General features: G+C 42.7%; 1 protein-coding gene across 2 annotated transcripts in view; it reads left to right on the top strand.

The window, feature by feature from the left end:
- Positions 1-13,696, top strand: part of XYLB (xylulokinase) — an 82,410-nt gene extending 68,714 nt beyond the window's left edge. Inside the window, exons 17-18 of one of the 2 annotated variants that reach the window (XR_009957536.1) lie at positions 2,067-2,161; positions 10,135-10,222. Coding sequence is in view for 1 of the 2 variants with exons in the window: in XM_062568783.1 (XP_062424767.1) it covers positions 2,067-2,161; positions 10,135-10,218 (179 nt within the window). In the remaining variant the exon portion in view is untranslated. Of the gene's footprint in view, positions 1-2,066; positions 2,162-10,134 lie in introns of both variants that reach the window. The other variant, XM_062568783.1, reaches the window with a different exon arrangement.
- The last annotated feature ends 4,247 nt before the right edge of the window (positions 13,697-17,943 follow it).

The following is a 17,943-nucleotide window of genomic DNA, read 5'->3' as shown; positions in this document are numbered from 1 at the left end:
TCTGAGCAGTCTGGGCATTTAATTGTTGTTGGTCAATACTTGGGATTAACGTTACTGAAAATAAGGAGAGAATAAAGCAGTGTGGATCTGACTGAAAGGTCACTGAAGTCAAAGTTTATATAAAGTTTGCGCTTTATGTCGGTATGCTTGGATCAAGCCCAAGGGTGGCATTGAGATTATGATTCAAATCTGGTGGCTACTTCTCAACCAAGGGGTAGGATCTGGAAACTGTGGAGATCAGCAGGGGAGGGTCTAGGACCTTAGTGTGTTACGTTGCCGCCTCCACGTTGCTTTTTCTGGGGAAGATTACAGCCAACTGAAGGTGTCAGCTTACCCCACTGCCACAATTTGTGGACCGCAATGTAAATTAGATTGCTGAAGTGGTCAAACCACATAAAAAGTAAATCCTGGTAAAGAGGATTAGAAAAGGCAGGGTAGACAAGTCCAGTAATAACGATGACTAAGTAAATGTCATTAAACCTGTATATATCTTAGAGCTTTTCAACATCAAGATAAAGGATATGCAAGCTGTACTGGACTCCATACTCAAGCTGCGGGCGCTCTGTTTCATAATAGTGTAACTCTTGGGATGTTCTTAGGTTGCCCGGTCATTTGGCTTGTATATGCCATCACTCAGTACAATGCAACAGCCCAAGTTCCAGATTTAAAGTTTTATTTAGCTTTCATCTATTAAAGCATGCAGTTGTATGTTGAGGGTGGGCTCTCAGCCATTTAACAGAATCCCAGGCAATACATTTTATTCAGGTATTTTGAAACAGTTTCTGTAATACCTTGCTGCTAAACAAGTTCAGGAACGCGGATCGTATTCTGAAGGCCTTTGTTAGGCCAACTTTGGTTAGCCTCAGTTATTCTGAATTAAACCTTAGGATTTGGCCTTTTCAAAACAGATAGCTTCCATACAAGTTAATGCAAGATCATGGCACTGCAACACGCACAAGAAAAGATAACATCTGTCATCAAAAATATCAGCCAAGCTTTAATTTTAGAAGCAAATTCTGCTGTCACATTATAGCTTCTGAAGGCTGCGTGCTTGCCTGCATTTGAAAGTAGCACAGAAAATTGCACAGAGAAGGCATCGAGTCAGCGTGTTTAATGCACAGAGCCTCTTTATTTCCAGAAAAGGTGCAAGGACTCCATCAGGAAGACTATGCTTTTGCAGGACAGTGGAAACTACTGTTAGATTATTGTTGTGTTTGAAGCTATGGTTGGGAACGTTTTTACACCATGGAGACCAAATCACCAAACTCTTTTTACTCACACTCTGCCTACTGCTGCAGAAGCCACCAGAACCTTTCCAGTCCATAATGATACAAGCAAATTTGTTGTCCGTAAATACACATGAAACACGGAGCCCCCATTAAAGTTTGTGCAGTTACTTCTTGTGGTCAGAAGATGCAAGTTCTCTCTGCCGGTTTGGCATATGCCAAGCAAAGGAATTGAGTAAAAGTGCCGGCCTGCTAATATAAATGACATATTGATGGTAAGGATGCCTTCGTGACATTACAGGGTGTATCTACCAGTAGAGTATTCCACAGTTAGCCTGGGGTTCTCGGCAGGAGTAACAAGGAACTCCTGAAATGCCAAGCAAAATGCTGTAGTAGTGGGATTCCCCTATTATTCAGCTTCCTTATATATCAATATGTTTAGTGACGATTTGTGGCATATTTTCTTGATGCTGTTTTCGCTTCTCTTCCTTTTTTCTTTGTTTAGTCACATTTTGTCCTTAAATACCTGACATCCACATATTTTTGCTACTGTTTACTGTATTGTTGTAACCGTAAATAATTACTGATATGGTTGAATAGCATTTCTGCTGCCTGCCTATTCTCCAGGGTATGAACTGAGTGATTGGCAAAAACTCAATCTCAGAGCCCCCACTTCCCAGACTAGTGCTTTGGAATGTAAGATCTTTGGCCATTTATCCTTCAATCCTGAATGCTGACCTGACCAGAGAGAATCAATATAATGTATTAATTTGCCAAGGAGTCCAGGCACATCCCTCATCTTGCTTTTTGCATTGATCAGGACTGTGATTCTCATTGCAGGGCTTGTGGCTGAGACCAGTGTGTCCTTGGCTGATTTTGTGAAATTAGCACCAGAACCTAGACTGGTTGCTACACCAGCTACCAGGGCTGAAGAGGTGAGCAAGCTTGTGAACATCATTTTTCTTTTCCTTTCTTCTGCTTCAAAATGTAGTTTACTAATTTTTCTAGTGGCTTATTAATTTGTCTAACAAAATAGATTAACTTAAGAAACACTTTGTTAATTCGGTTCTTGATGCTGAGTGTAAAGATTGATTTTTGGGGCACTCTCTAGTGTTATAATAATATAATATCTGAGGGATCACTCCATACAGATCTGAGAGATTGAATTTTTCTATTTGGATGCAATCAGAGAGGCAAAATCTATTCCTTAAGGAACAGAGTAAGTTACAAAATAGGTTGAATTTAGATGCAGGTCAGTCAGGTTGTCGCTGATAATACTGACAAAATAGTCTTCACTTGCTTGCAGCAAGCAGCATTGAAAAAAGTGTGGTGACAGTATTTTTCTCCTTTTCCAAAACACCTATAAAATCCCTTCCAGCCTGTTCTTAAACAGTGGTCAGCGGTTGTACATCACAGCTCTCAGTTGGAGCAGCTAAAAGAGAGTTGGCTAGGAGGATTGTGTATCCATCCTGGACATTTCAGCCTACCTAAAGGTGAAGCTTGTGCTTTACAGAGCCACGTGGATAAAGCAAAACAATTACTCATCACGATCAGTTGTTATTGCCAACAACACGGTTCCAGCCCATGTAAAAGCACGGAAGGAATTTGTCTCAGGGCTTCCAGTGCAACCCTGCATCTCTCACGATCAAGTTCCAAAGGCTTTTGTTTAATACAGCTTCTGATACATAGTACCAGGTACTAAATTAGCAATATAATATAGCAAGAATCCTAGAGAATCCAGACTTAAATCAAAGGTAGATCTAACTCCATCTTCAGCTGTGTAGAAAACTTCTTTTACAACAACACAGTGTATGAGATTTGGGTGTGCCTTTACCGCAGGCATCAAGGTTTTAAAGCTTTTATTTAAACTGGGAAATTAATGATCTGCCAAAACTACTAACTCCAAGCTACATGTGTAGTGGAGCACCAGATATCATCATGAGTAATAACAGAAATGATCATGCTGCATTGTGCCTGCCAGCATATTATTTAATTATTAACTGAGATGGAAGAGCTCAGTAATCGAATAGAATTCCCCTTCAGAAATATTAAGGCATTGAATAATTTAAACTTGATTGATTTGATCTCATTTACTCAACCTTCCCCCCTCATTTTAAAAGATAAAATAATTAACGGCAACGGCCTGTGTTGTGTGCGTTGCCGCTGAAGCCTGCTGTGGGGAACGCACTTCGGGAGCAGTTCCCTGCTCTCTGATTTGAGCCCACACGCTGCCTTGTTCCCCCCCTAAAATACTTGCAGCCGGGAGAGCTGGCAGGCTGGCTTGCGTGGAGGTGGCGAGCGCTCAGAGACCTGGTGCAGCTGTAAAACGCAAGGGCAAGGGGCAGAGCTGCACTCACCAGGTCCTGCACCTTGCACCCCTGCAGGGGCCAGCTGGGCTAACTGGAAAAATCAGGGGGGAATTCATTTACCTTTCTATTTTACTGTCTGCTTAAAATGACCTGGGAGCGAAAAAAGTTAATTATTTCCCTCTCAATACTTTTTTTCTCTTTTTCCACTTGGTTAGACCTGGCTCTCATAGCACATCGTTTTATTGGTTTTAAATGATGTACAGCAGTGAATTATTGCCCCAATAGATACGAGTGAATGATAGAGAAGGTAGTGGCCAAACAGCATGTGAGGGAATTACCATTCCTGCACTTTAGCTTAGCTTGCCAGCTTTTTCCATTAAAAGCAGCTTCTTGCAATTACAAATTTCACACCGTTTTTTTTTCTCCCTGTCTTATAATTTTATAGCTGATGGTGGATTCCCTGGCTAGTTTCATGGCTGTGAAACTGCAGAAAGCCAGAGGGCTTGTCAGTAGTACAGTGTGTTAGCATGAAGAGTGCGGTAAAAATTCATAATGTGATGAGTCAGTTTGATTCTGTTTTTTACAGGGCTGTATCTCCCTGTCCATCCAATTTCGTTCTGTTGAGTTTAGAGGCTTTCACTTAAATTACGGTTCTTTTTATAAGCTTCAAAGTCATCCTGAGGTTAGGTTCTGTCTTGCTGAGGAGCTCTTCTGGAAGAGTCTGGCTAACCAGTGTGAAATTGCCCGGATCATCTCCTTGCATTTGTTGGACTGCTAGAGCTAAAACTTAGCAAGGTGTTTAAAACCACCCCCCCCCCCCCAAAAAAAAAAAAAAAAAAAAAAAAGAAAGAAAGAAAGGACATAACCCAGCAATCTGGTTTGGTTTTGTCTTTCTTTTCTAGTGCAAGTTGGAGGCAGCACATGCTAGATCGTTGGAGAGAGGAAAACCTCCTACGGACAGAGGTTAAGCACGACAGTTTGTAGCTTCAGCTTGAATGCCAAGGCTTATGCACACAGTATTGCTTTTCAGGAACCAAAAACCCCCACATTTTCACTCGTGTGATTCTTTGATTGCTAAAGGGTCTTTCATGATGCTGAGTGTGAATTCAAAAGGAAAGGGCAGAGCACACAAAACAACTCTTCCAGTGGAGATTTAGAGCCACTTTTTGTGGTCAGCTAAGCTGATGAGCAGGTAAAATAGGATAAAGTCACAAGAGGGGTAGTGTAGTGCTTGTGACAGGTGATAGTCCCATTGGTTGCAATTTGCCTGGTAAAAATGTGACTTTATACTGTAGCAGAGCATGCTGACTGGAAGAGGCCATTTTAAAAAGAATAAATCCCACCCTGTGGCTAAGACCCTAACCTGTTAGTTGTTCTTGTTTTCACAGTAAATTTGTAGGGTGAGTGATTCACCCAACCTGAACTTATTTCTTATGCAACAGATACCGAAATAGGTTATAAGGTATTGTGGCGATAACCCCTGTGGTGATCATCTTTGGTCGCTGCTCAACTAGGCTAGCAGAAGTCAGTCAGCTATGGGTGAACCTGATGAATTCCTCTCCCCTATTTTCAGACTAGCAAAAATTAGAAAGTCATCTCATCGCTTTGGAGCTCCCTCCTGCTTCCCCCTTCTTCCCCCAAGGAAAAAAAGATTAATCAGAACCACTAAGCATGACAGAAATAACCAGGAGACTTTATAGCAATAAGTATGTGGTAACCGACAGTAGGAATCTTATTATTCTGGCATTAGAATTCAGCTCTGTTTTAGTAATCTATTAAAACAGAAATGGTTGGCTTGTTGGTTAATTAAGCAAAAAAGCATGAGAAGGAGCATGATTATCTGGAGTTGATCACTTGTGTTTATACAAGCTGTGTGCCTGTAACGTAGTGTCAGATTTACTGTAATATTATTGTGTAGGGTTTTGTAGGGAGAAGATGGAGTGCAGTTCACTGCCTCTGGACATGCAATTTTTAATTGCGTTATTGACTCTAGTGAGATGTATTAATTTTGAAAAAATTCAAGAAAGGAAAATGTCTGCCTAACAGGTTTTCCTGACTTTAGTGAATTGCCTTGTAGGTGTTTGGATTTATAGAAATAACCCAGGAAAGTTATAATGACCTTTTAATTGATTTTTTTTAAAAATGACATTTTTGTTGAGTTAGATATTTAGAGGGGGGAGGTTGTCTTCTAGAATTGGTCTAGGTAGGTGATTTAGTGCAAAGTAAGTAATAATAATATAACTATGGAAATATGATAATAAGTATTGATGGCAGTTTGATTAAAGTGATTTGTGTAGCCAATAAAAATTTTATTTTAACCTGTTAAATGGATTAAGATATCCTTACAGAATGAATATGTAAATAAATAAAGTGCCTGTTTGAGGTGTGGTTCCTTGAGTTTTCTTCAGCTTATATCTGGATATGGTCATACTCCTTCTGCATTAAGCGTGCTCTTTCTATGTTAAGCAAGGTGAACTGCTGTTTTGAGTTTAAAAAGAAAGCATCTTAACTTCATCTCTTGATTTCTTAAGCAGATCTCCGACTCGGGAGTAATTTGAGTGTGACCATTAAAAAACCCCAAACCCTATCAAATCTATTCAAAGTAGCAAGTGTTTGCTAGGACTTGATTAATTTTAGTCTACTCTGACAATCATCAGCATCATCTTTTTCGTTTGTAAATTTTGAAGTGCTCCAATCACTGGCTAACGTAGCGTAGCAGGCGGTAGAAGGATCCATGTGCATAATAACTTAATAGTAGTAGTAATTTGTAGCTAATTTTCCTTGCAGAGAACAGCAAGGGCAATGTCCCATTGCTCTAGACATTGTACAGAGAAATAGCAAGACCCATGTTGAGCTCATTGGCTAGTAGTAGGGTGAGCTGTAGCAGGAGGATGACATATTTGTTTTGGAGTAGAAGGCAAGGTAACATTTATTTGATTGTATTTTCCAGGAAAGACAGTTTAAGTTATCCTCTGTTATACTGCAATGTTTGTCATTAACATTTTCTTATTTATTTGTAGGACTGTCAGAGTGTGGCCAAATTGTCCCAGGAGTGAAGTTTAGGATTTGTAAATGAAGCCATCAGAATACTGCTAATGTTGCAGAGTAGGCTGCAGAGATAAGCAGGAGAAAAGACCATAATATAGCAAGGACAATTAAATTACGGACAATAATAAGGTTCATGTTGTGATACATGTAATTACTTTTGTTAAACATCATGGTCTGATATATTAGCTTTGAGGCCATGACAGAGAGGGAATTTATGTTCTTGAGTTTTTATGCATCATTGAGAGTTCTTTATTCCCTTTGGACCTCAATTATAAAAATAAATCTATATAATTGCCACAGGAAAAATGCTCCTGGAACCACTTAGGAGGAGTTGTCCAAGGTTCTGTAAACGCAATTCGGTCATGAGAGATGTGGAGAATCTTTCACAAACACAACTCGGTGGGTGCACCTAGGCCACATCCTCAGTTAAACCAGTTTGGCTTTTTTTTATGGATATTTCTTGGGGACTGCACTGCCTTAGAGCAGAATTTTAGCTTGGTGTAGAGCTGCCCTATGAAACACTTCTAATGAAAAGCTTGTACAACTGCTGCACTTACCAGCCGTCATGTAGTGCGAGAATTACAGCCAACTTCCCTAATGAAGAGGAACTTAAAACTTCGTGTTAACCTGTGACCTGGGCTGCTTTTTATCCCAAATGAACAGGAAAAAAAAAAGAGTACAAGAAGCAGTCTTGATTTTTTGTTTGCATGTGCTTTCAGACGGGACATAATACAGCATTCATTTACACTAATGGCTAGGAAGCTTATTGCAAATGCCTGAATTTTGTCAATTAGCAAGCTAAGTGCTTAAGCCTAATAAACAGAAGAAGACAGTGTATCAGTAAATGTGGTTGTTCATTTATTTTGACATGTTTTAATTTAGAGTGATGTATTAACAATAATACTTCTCAGCCTTCTAGTAAATGTGCTGTTGTATATTTTGTAAAAAATACTACTGGGTAAATAATACAGAGTCTGTTTTCTCCGTAGCCAAGCTTGGCTCTGCTGTGCTAAATCTTTGTTGAGAAGTGCAAGGGGTTTATCAGATTTACACAAGAGCAAAGAAATAAATAGCAAGGCTTGATTGTACATGTTTCAGTGAGTAAAGGACCATTTTTGTTGGACTTGCTGATACTCCTAGTATGACCATAACTGCCTGCTCCATATTTTGTTTACTCAGATGTGCATATTCAGGAGAAATGGGAACAATAATATTCTCTGGGGACATGAGAAGAATATATATGCACTCTGCAGGGAGCCAGGGCACTTGGCTTCACTGAACACCCAAGGCTCCCAGGTAGCCAGTTAAAAATGGCATGCCGAGTCTCGTGGCATTTAGTATTAGCAGTGCTGTATATTTTCTAGCCCCATAAATCTGTGACAGCCTTCATGGATCTTAGTATCACTGCCTGGCAGAGAAGAGAAGTTGGGGCACATATACACGTTATATGCTTTGCGCAAGGTCATTGAATTAGTCCATTGCAGAGGTAGAAGTGAGTAGGTTTCTCTATTTTAATCGTTTTAAGCTTGATGCACTGTAAGATGCTCTGTTAATCACTGAGATTCTCTGGACAGGGCCTTGGCTGCTGAACACAGTCTGTTTCCATTTTCTGTGGATGCTCCTTCTCTTCTTCCCCTTGGTGTACTTAATCTGTTGAAGAAACGTGCTTTAACTGCTCTAGCATCTTGTTGACGAAAGGGAGAGGTTGATCAAAACAGGCTCCTTCTGCAGAATTTATCCATTTAAGTCAGTCCCACCTGCCACAGTGGATGGTGGAAGTGGTAATAGAGAGATAAATCCAGCTTTTGCTGTTCAGGCTGAGGCTATCCTTCATGAAGAAGGAAACACAGAAACTAGGTATTTTGCTGTCAATTGAAAAACAAGAACAAAACACTTTAATTTCTTATTTCCTAGATGAGAAAATTGTGCAAACACTTGACATTTTTCTTTCATCTGAGAAAATGAGACTGTTGTAGACACTGAGGCTATTGAAGGACTGTACACGAAACTGTAGACAGAAGAATGACATTGTCTCTTTCTACATAGTTTGCACTTGAAATATCTTCATCCTGAGCTTTTCATGTGTGTGCAGTTATTGGCTGTGGTTCTTATTTGGAAAAGGATAAAATGCTTTTAAATGCTGGATCTTTCTTGATGAAAGCGATAACTCAGTTTACTGGGTATGATTCATTATAGCTCTAAAACCTCTTTGAACCTGGAGCCAGGAGCGAGACTGCCCTGATTATGAATAACATTGGTGCAGAGGGCTTGTGAGACCAGACTGGCGGCCCGTAGGATTCATTGCAGCAGGGATGTGACCTTACGCAGTCGTCCTAGGGACAGCTGGCTCTAGGCTGTATCTTGTAGACCCCACACTGGCTCCTGGCAGTCCCCTCTCTAGGGCCAGCAAATGGGCGAAGCTGTCCTGCTATGGCTTGTCAAGCTGTTGATCTTACTAGGTTGTCAGTTAAAACTAGAAGGAGGAGATAAGGAAGAGACTATATCTTCCAGATCTAAATGAAGTATAGTTTTGTTTGAGCCACAGTAGGGCTCTGCTCAGGATTTCTGCTTATGTAGCCAGGTTGCTTACAAGCAGCTGATCTTCTGAGATATCACCACTGCTGAATTTGAAACAAACAAACCAAAACAAAACAAAAGGTAACAAATGGAACAAATCCCAGCTTGGAGCTTGCCCATATCCAAAACCACAGGGCATACTTGAACCTGGGGTTTTGATTACATTTGATTCCACTTCTTATGGTTGTAACAATCATGAATCTAAAAATCTGGGGGAACTCTAGCTACAGGGTAAGGAAATACGAAAAAGCTACTCAGATCTGTAGTGTAGCTGTGGAAATATGTTGGAGTCCTTTGTGTCCCAGGGCTAGGATTAAGGAGTGAGGAGCCAGGCTGTGGAGCAGATCAAAGATGGGAAAAGTCGTGTCTGTGAAAGATGTGACGGTGAGAAGCAGCAGCTGAAACAGATAGAGAAGGATGAGAGGGGTGGGGGAGAGAGTTTGAAGCATGTATTTTAGAAGGCTCTGGTCAGCATATTGGCCAGAGAGGACCTTTTTGATGGTGGTGGTTAGCCAGACTAGAGGATGGCAGTGCACTTATTAGTGTGGCGGAGGAGGAGGGTGCAGAGGCAGTGATCCATCCGGAGATAGCGGAGGGAGGCAAGGACAGGAGTTCTGCCTGGGTGATTCGGACAGCTATTACAGAGGGGCTTGTCGGACTTGCCGAGGTGACTTTATCAGAGCTGCTTCCTCTGGAAGTGATGACTTCTGCTTGCAGCAAGAACACAATCACAGTAGAAACAACCTGTGTGTATCATAAAATTAAGCTGTAAAAAGGTAAAAAGGTAAAAAGGACTGTGACATTTGAGGAAGGAAGGCACTGCAGCATTCCTTGAGGAATTTAGAAAAAAAAAAAGACTTCAGTTGTGTACAAAGATGTTGCATATTTCAGTTCTGAAGATGTTTTTAACTGCTGTGTGATTTTAAAAAATCTAATTTTTCAACCTCACGTGTGTGTTTGTGTTTCCTTTTTAGCTCTATCGTCCACTTCTGGAGAGATACGCAGAGCTTGAACAGAAGGTGATCTGCAACCCAACCTCTTCTTGTCTGGCAAAATAAGAAGCAAACAAAATTTATAAGTCGGATGAAGAGTGGACTGCCAAGGAGAAGATCAGAAGATATTTTGATCAGAGTTTATTGGAGTTGTTTAAAACGTTCTATTGCATTTCATGTCTTAAAATAGCATAATGAATAATTTTTAAATGGCTACTTTTGAGGATGTTGGAGGAAAAGTTACTTGAAAATCTGATTAAATAGCATCACATCGTTCTATATGTCTTTGACATAAACTTTTCCTGAGTACTTTTCTGGTTGTGCTTACTGTTTTGGAATAGCTGGAATCACATGCATTTTATATCCAAATCTCTATACCTGTCTGTACCAGATTCGATTCCATGTGTTCAGCATACTGGCCTCTCTGCATACGTTTTTAGTACTGTATTCTGCAATCTGTCCCACTTAAATCTTTTGATGCTATCTTTCTGCATGTCTGTAATTTATCTACATTTATATGCTTACCTACATAAAATCCACAAAAAGCATAAGCCTACTGACTTAATTCCATCCCATCAGAGACGTGTGGTGTAAAGGCCGATTACAGTTTTTGAATATGCAGTGGAACCGCCGGAGAAGGGGAATTCTTGCTACCTGCCGTTACAGCACATCTGTTGTGTGATGCAGAATGATGTGTTTGGATTGTCTAAGTCCAGGAAAGCAGAGATTCTTGTTGAATTTGGCCTGTGTGATATAGAAAGTGCAGCACAGTATTTTGCTTGACATCAGTTTTGCAGAAGAGAAAAAAGGGATAAATGTAGAGAACATTGTACAGTGTTTCCCTTCTGTAGCAGAAAGCAGAGAGTCGGCTCCATCTGCACACTGGCTTAGGGTAGTAATGTTTCCTTTCCTCCTTCAGGTGTTTTGGCCCTGAAATTCTCTGTTTCATGCTGAGTGTGAGTGCAGAAATAGGGCCCTCCTCCCAACAGGGCATGAAGGTCGCTAGTTATTTATGCTGTCAATATGCCATTTCTTTCTCGGAGATCCTGAGCAAAACTGGTGACTGTCTTGCTCTGATACTACTCATCTACTCCGAATGTTTTTAGTCCAGGTTAAGTAGATGTAGCTGAGGCAGTCTTAAATAAAATATAGACCAGGAGATCATTTGGCAGAGATGAGCAAGAGCTGCAGAATTTGAACAAACATCCTAAACCACCCTGAGCAAGTGGAAACTCTTTATTGCACTGTTGTGCAGTGCAAGTATTTCCCTTAGGATAAAAATTTCTTCTGAGAGTGAAGTGGGCTTTATTTTTTTTTTTTTTAATTTTTTTTAATAAAAGTGGCTGGACCCTTTCTTCAGCTCTTGTAGAAGTCACAATATGTCTCGGGAAGAAGCCAGAGAACTGCAGGAAGTGAGTAGAGGATCTCTCTACTGAGTGTTTGAGCTCTGCCTTGGAGAGCTGGGTTACGTCCCTACCTGAGGTGGGTGGCTCAGATTTGTACTCTTCATATTGCTGTGGGCTGCGAGCACTCGCAGTCGCTGGTGCATCTCCACTGTGAGGGTGGGAAGCCCCGGGAGCAGCAGGGGAACGGGCACGTTCCTCCCTTGCTCTCCCTTTTGCATTGAAGCGCTTTGTGAGTATGACCAGGGCCTTTTTTGTTCACAGCAGAATAATTATAACTTCTCTTGATAATAGCAAGATTACTCAGCAAGGCCAAGCATTACGTTTCTGGGTTTCTAAAGCACGCTTCTTTTAAACAATTGCTTTAAGAAGTGGCGTTATAAATACACATTTATCTCTTTTATGTGCTTATTATTCTGAGTCCTGAGGTGCAGCGCTAAAACGCGTACCGCTTCTCACAGGCCTCCACCTTCAGCAGTCGTTTTGTCCCTGGGCAAGCCTGTAGAGAAGTGCTGAAGAATTAAAACAAATGTAAGTTAAGCAATTCACAGCAGCATTGCCATCATCAGTCTTTAGCTCTGCCTGCTACTAGTTTGGCATCAATCTAACCCACGTAAGGAAGGGTTTCAGGGAGGCATTTTAGGTGCACTGGGTTTTGATGACAATTTTCTGAGTAGTTCATTTGGCTTATTAGGGTTAGCGGACCCTGATACAGCTTTGTGGCTTATTTATTTGCCTGTGAAATGGGAGAATCGGGGTCAGTTGCTTACTCAGGTTAAGAAGCTTGAAGCTCACGTTTCCCTGCTCGTAGCACAGTACAGTTAATTATAGGGATGTTTTTTGAACGTTTCTAACTCGATCAGTGGCTCCAAATGAACCACTGAGGGTGTCAGTGGGGTATTGCTCTGAATGGGACAGCTAATTTTGGGACCACTGCTTCTGGCTGCGCAAGGCTGCCCTGCCTGGTGGCCGTAACTATCCATTTCCAGCCTTGCTGTGTCGCGTTGAGCTGGCTTGGGGCTCTGTGAACTGTGCTTCACTGCGTGGTGTAGACGTGTCCCATGTCGGCATTAACACGCTGTTTCCTGGGGGTAAGTGCTGCACTGTGTGCTTGGTGCAGGAGTCCCAGGGAAAGGAGTCAGAGGCAAGGCTATGAAAAACCAGGGGTTGAGCACCACTGAGTTATAAACCCATCACCACAGCAGTACTGTTAGGGCTGGCCTCTGAGGAATGGTGTCTGGAGTATAAGAATTTATAGACAAGCTCTTTTTTTTTCTTTTCTCCCAGCTCACCAAAGTTGCACATGTTCACTGACCAGTGTCAGATAGAATAAGACTCAATAAATCTCCCCCTAGAAAAGTCTTTTGGAGAAATGCTGCTCTAAGACTTCCGCCACTCTTCTCTCTCTGCCTTTCCCAGGAATGCGCATTAGCCTGCCAACAAACTGGGGGTTTCTTGCTGTCCCATGTGCATCCCTCTAAAAAGGCCCCCACTGGTGGAGGGATCTGGTGCCCTTTGGTTTCCAAATCATGCTTGTTTTGTTGCCAGCTTGTCTACCTTATGTTTTTCTGTCTTCTTGTTGAACAACTCTGATTGTGTGGAGTAAAAAAAAAAGTGGTTAGTTAATTAATGTCTTTGCTAACATGTATCTAAATGCAAACTAACACCTTCTACCTCAGCATGTTTGATTGAGGTTGCTTTCTCCCCTCCTTTGGTGACTTTGCCATTTGTTAAGTTGAGCAACCTGGTAGTGCTATCTTGTCTATAAGGAAAGTTGGCTTCTGTGATTAAAGACCTGCAGAACAGTATTCCCCACCTAGACAGGTCTGCAGCTTGCATGGAAGAAGGAAGTTGTTTGCTGCTGCCTGATCTGCACCTGCTGTCCTGCACCAGCAAAGCTGGTTGAGGTTGCAGCCGGGTTGTGGCCAAATGCGGGCAGCTCCCCTGCCTCAAGGGCCCTGCACCCTCATCAGTGCATCAGAGCTGTACTGGATTTGCCCATATTCTTGTTGTACCATGACCCAGGGAAAAACTGTTTTCTTTGCAGCCTGAAGTCTTTTGCGAGGCAACTGGAAACAAGCAGAAAAAGACGATTGTTGTTTCTTCAGGGACGAGCTCAGGGATCTGGAGCTCTGATTGAATAAATAATGCACTGAAAAAGGTCTGTACTTTGTCTGTGATTTAACAAGTAACTGAATTCAATACCGCTGGGTGTGATCCCAGTGGGACCTTTTTGTTTTTCAGCTTTCTTTTCCTTTGGACTTTTGGCTAGCACTGCAGATCACAGAGCAGCTCACTGAAGGATGTGTATCTACAGCCAGAAAAAACAAAACTTTCAACAAATCATTTATTTTACTGCACCACGTTCCAGTTAGAGGATGGGGGGAAGAAAAGCATGATGTTTTTGAGAACTGCCTGGTGTTGGTATTTGTAATGAGTAGGGGGCCAAGTTATAGCCCCTCTCCAGGCAGGAAGATTCTAATTTGGATTTTTCCTTTACCCAGCTACTGATTTTTTCATGTAACCTCTAGGATTTTGATTTTGTTGAGATTTCAACCCTCAGTCAGATTAGAATGAAAATGACAAACAAGTTAAATGTAGGAGTAAGGATGATGAGCAGACAGATGGACATTGAGGTGGATAAGCAATCCTGTGCAGGGTGTTCTCTTAGAAAAGCCTTTCCAAAGACCTACTGGCTGTAGTCCTGATTCCACCTGGCTTGAAATCTTAGTGTGGTTTTACACCCACCCGTTGAGTTTTACACTTAAGTGAGTTTGATATGAAATCTTACCTACACCAAAGGATCTTACCTCGTTGCTGCTTTATGCTGGCTTTGTATGGGCAATGTGACGCTGCCAGGCAGCAGAACTCAGGATGACTTTTTTTGTTGGAAGCCAGTTTCTTTCTGAAGTGTGTAAACATGTCTCCTTTAACATGGATATTTACAGTGGTTACAGCCTCTGCTCTCTCTCCATGCTGTGATTACAGCCTAAATCAAGCCTCTTTGGTTAGTGTGTTTGAGTGGTCTAGCTTTGAGTCATCAAAACTCACATTGCAAGAATACAAGAACTTCAGGTGCTTTTTCCACAGACTTTTTTTTTCTCTCTCCTGCAGCAGATACGACCTTCCCTTGTACTTGATTTGCTTAGTTAGCTGTGTCCACTTCTGTGAGGTGCTAAGAACTGTTCTTTTGTGACACTGTTGAATGAGCTGCTCTCCTGCTGAAATCTGTTCCCGAGAATCATTTCACTTGTTTTTCTGCTTGTCTGTTGCCTTGTAACGTGGCCCTTGACAAATGGAATGACATTTCTGCAGTTATCCTGGACTTTTGGGAATATCTTGGCCATTGTGGGACCTGGCTGATTTTGTCCGGCGCTCTTGAAACAGGTATCCTGAGGGTGAGAGAGCAGCTCTCTGTGTGTGTGGATTCCTCTATCATCTCTGATTTTGGTCTTTGAATAAATTGCCTTATCTCTCAGCCTACCTAGTAGAGCAACCGTGGATATTATTGATGATTTGAATTGTGTCTTCCTTTAAGATGCTTGGATGGCAGGCTCCTGTGCTGCACTCTATGTTAAGATGCTGTTATTAATTCTGTTTTTACTGTATTCTGTATTAGTATTCTGTAACGCATCCCTTTTACCATCTGATCAGCCAGACAGAAGGCTTTGGTCACCTTAGACATGGGATTCATCTGATTCATCTGACCAGTGTAAACATCTGTGTCTGTCAGATGGGCTCCTGCTATAATCAAAGGAGAGGACCGCGAGGGAGCAGTGTTGTTGGCTGTCATTCGTCTTATGGTAGCTGGCTGCAACAGAGCAGATGAATTATGTCCTGAGAGCCATCTCTCCCTGCTGAGTTCAAAGGCAGCTGAGTGGAGAAGGGGTCAGAAAAAGCCAACTTCTCATGTTATGCTAAAACTCCCCAAGACGTGACTGAAAGCTGATCTCAACTTTGATTTGTCCCCAGTTACCACTAGGAAGCTTTCTTGTTCCAGGACCGCTCTGTTTCCCTGCCCAGTCCGTGAGACCGGCTCCCCAGCTGCTTCGGACAGGCCTCTTCCTCCACCCGCTTGGAGACAACCGGCAGACGTGGCTCGGCCGCTGTTACTCACGTTCCCGCTCGCCGGGCAGTTGTTGCTTGCCCTTGCTCCTGTTGATCCCTCCTAGCTGGACTCTCTCAGGCGTCTGGATTGTGCCTGCAAGCTCAGTACCCCGGCGCCGTAGAAGACGGCTCCCTTAAGGCTTAGACACGCGTTGCACAGGGAAACAAAGGTCTGTTTGACATGCTTGTTGGGAGATAATATTTACTCTCTGACTGACACGTACCCGCTACCCTCCTGAAACCTCAACTTTGTTCCAAATCTGGTAAATACCGCTTTAGTGGGAGCTGGAATTCTCTTTAAGCGACAGTCTAAGCCGTATAGTGGAAAAGAAGGGCTTAGGCAGTCACCACAGAGCTGCTTCTTAGCTGTGGGCTTTTATCTTAAAATAAAACACGAGTTACAGAAAACAAATAAGAAGCAACTTTGATGTCGCGGCTTGTGCCTCTTGAGAGCGTTTCTTCATACTGCTGCCGTAGCGTGTTAGGTTAGCGTGGGACGTTCCCCTGTCACTCCTGCTATCGTTTCTTTGTTAGGCTCCAGCCTTAAATGGCACAGTTTGAGGACAGTTGCTTATAGCAGCAATACCCTTTTGATCAAGAAAGATATTGTTGAAAGATGACAATACGTTTTCCCAATTTCCGTTTCTCGGCCTAATTATTCCGGTCCCCGCCATTGTCGTCCCTTTGAAGAGACGCCTGCTCAAGCAGAGAGGAAAAGAACCCATTGAATGTAGCTAATCCAATATGTGATTTAGTCAGACAGTTCGTACAAATGAATAAGCAAATAAGCTGCATTTCAAGACCTCCCTTTGAGTGAAAGCATTTTTTTCCCTGCAACGACTGCTAATTCGGAAGATATGGCCACGTTGTTTCATTTGATTCCATCTCGCCGCGTTAGCAGCACGGCAGACTCTCTCAGAAGCCTTTCAGCATAGACCCGTTTTGCTGTTTGCCCAGTGAATATGGATTTTTCCCTTTGATCTGTATTGTGTGAGGTTTTGGCACACGTTATAAATGGACCAGTTAAACTTTAAAAAACAACTCTCCCCCCCCCCCAAACTATTGCTGACAACTTCCCCTGCCAGTCAGTAGTCAACCCCATCGTTCATTGGCTTCCGCAGTAAAAGAGATTAGCCACCGCTGTGCCATGCTCTTCCTGCAAAGGCTGGGCTGAATGTCCCAAAAGCGTTTCCCCTCTCTCTTGGCCCAGAGAGTTGCTGTAACTCAGAGTCGCTGAGCAGTGATCAGTGTTGGATTGCCCAGAGCATGAATTTTGGGGGGTGAGGGAAGGATGCCAATAGGCTGACGTTCAGCCGGATTGTCTGGATGAGAAACCACTGTGATGAGACTGGTCAGCTAATTGATAACCAAGTTGTGTGTTTTTATATATACGGTTCTGCATTAATTTATACTCTGAATCTTTAAATGAAGAAGTAGATTAAATTTCTCAGATGAGTGGGAGTCATGTACTTAGAGGGGGAGGGAGAAGACTTCACAACTCAGAAATGGCTTGGGGAGAGGGCTCAGGTACTCCATCAGGCTCTCCTTCTTATGGCCCGATGCATCTTGCTTTTTTTCCCTGCAGCAGCGCAACCTGTCAGGGGACAGGGCGCTGCTTCCTTCCCGAGCTCCTCCAGCCCACCAGTGCTGGCCGGTGGGGACCCATGGGTTGAGCCCTGCAGGCTGAGGAGGCCTCACTAATACCCAGTGCTCTCTGCTCCTGATATGAGGCTGTCGTCATGAGGTGCTGTCCACAAAGCTGGTGGCTTTACACCTGTTATGTTTTGCTGAAGATGATGCTTTTTGGGGGCTGTGTTTCAGTGCTGTTTGGACCTGTGTGGGACCGGGAGCTCAACCTTCAGCAGCAACAGAGGAGGTGGAAGATTTCAACGTAGCAGCTCTTCTGTGCTGAATAGGAACCACGAGTGTGACCTGACCATGGAGGAGGTGAACGGTATTTTTTAACTCATCTGAATCGCCTTTTCAGCAGGGACAGGGAACATCATTGCCTCGTGCGAGGCTTTGCTGAAACCTCGTCTGGGATAGCGTTTGCAGTTCTGGTCTCCTGCGCTCGAGAAAGTAGAATTAAAGCTGGACCAGATTCTGCGATTCCGTGTGATTCTGCGATGAGGAACAGGGCTGTTAAATTGTTCAGGGGAATGTAAAGTCTGTCCTAGGAGAGGAGATTAAAAGCATGGCTTGTTTAGCCTAGCAAATAGAAGCAGAGAGGTGGTATGATTGGTCATCATAAATCCTTCAGGACCGGGGGTAAAGAAAAGGG

Source organism: Rhea pennata, chromosome 2 (assembly GCF_028389875.1).
Source record: "Rhea pennata isolate bPtePen1 chromosome 2, bPtePen1.pri, whole genome shotgun sequence".
NCBI classification, from domain to species: Eukaryota; Metazoa; Chordata; class Aves; order Rheiformes; family Rheidae; genus Rhea; species Rhea pennata.
This window is presented reverse-complemented; position numbering and strand designations above follow the sequence as displayed.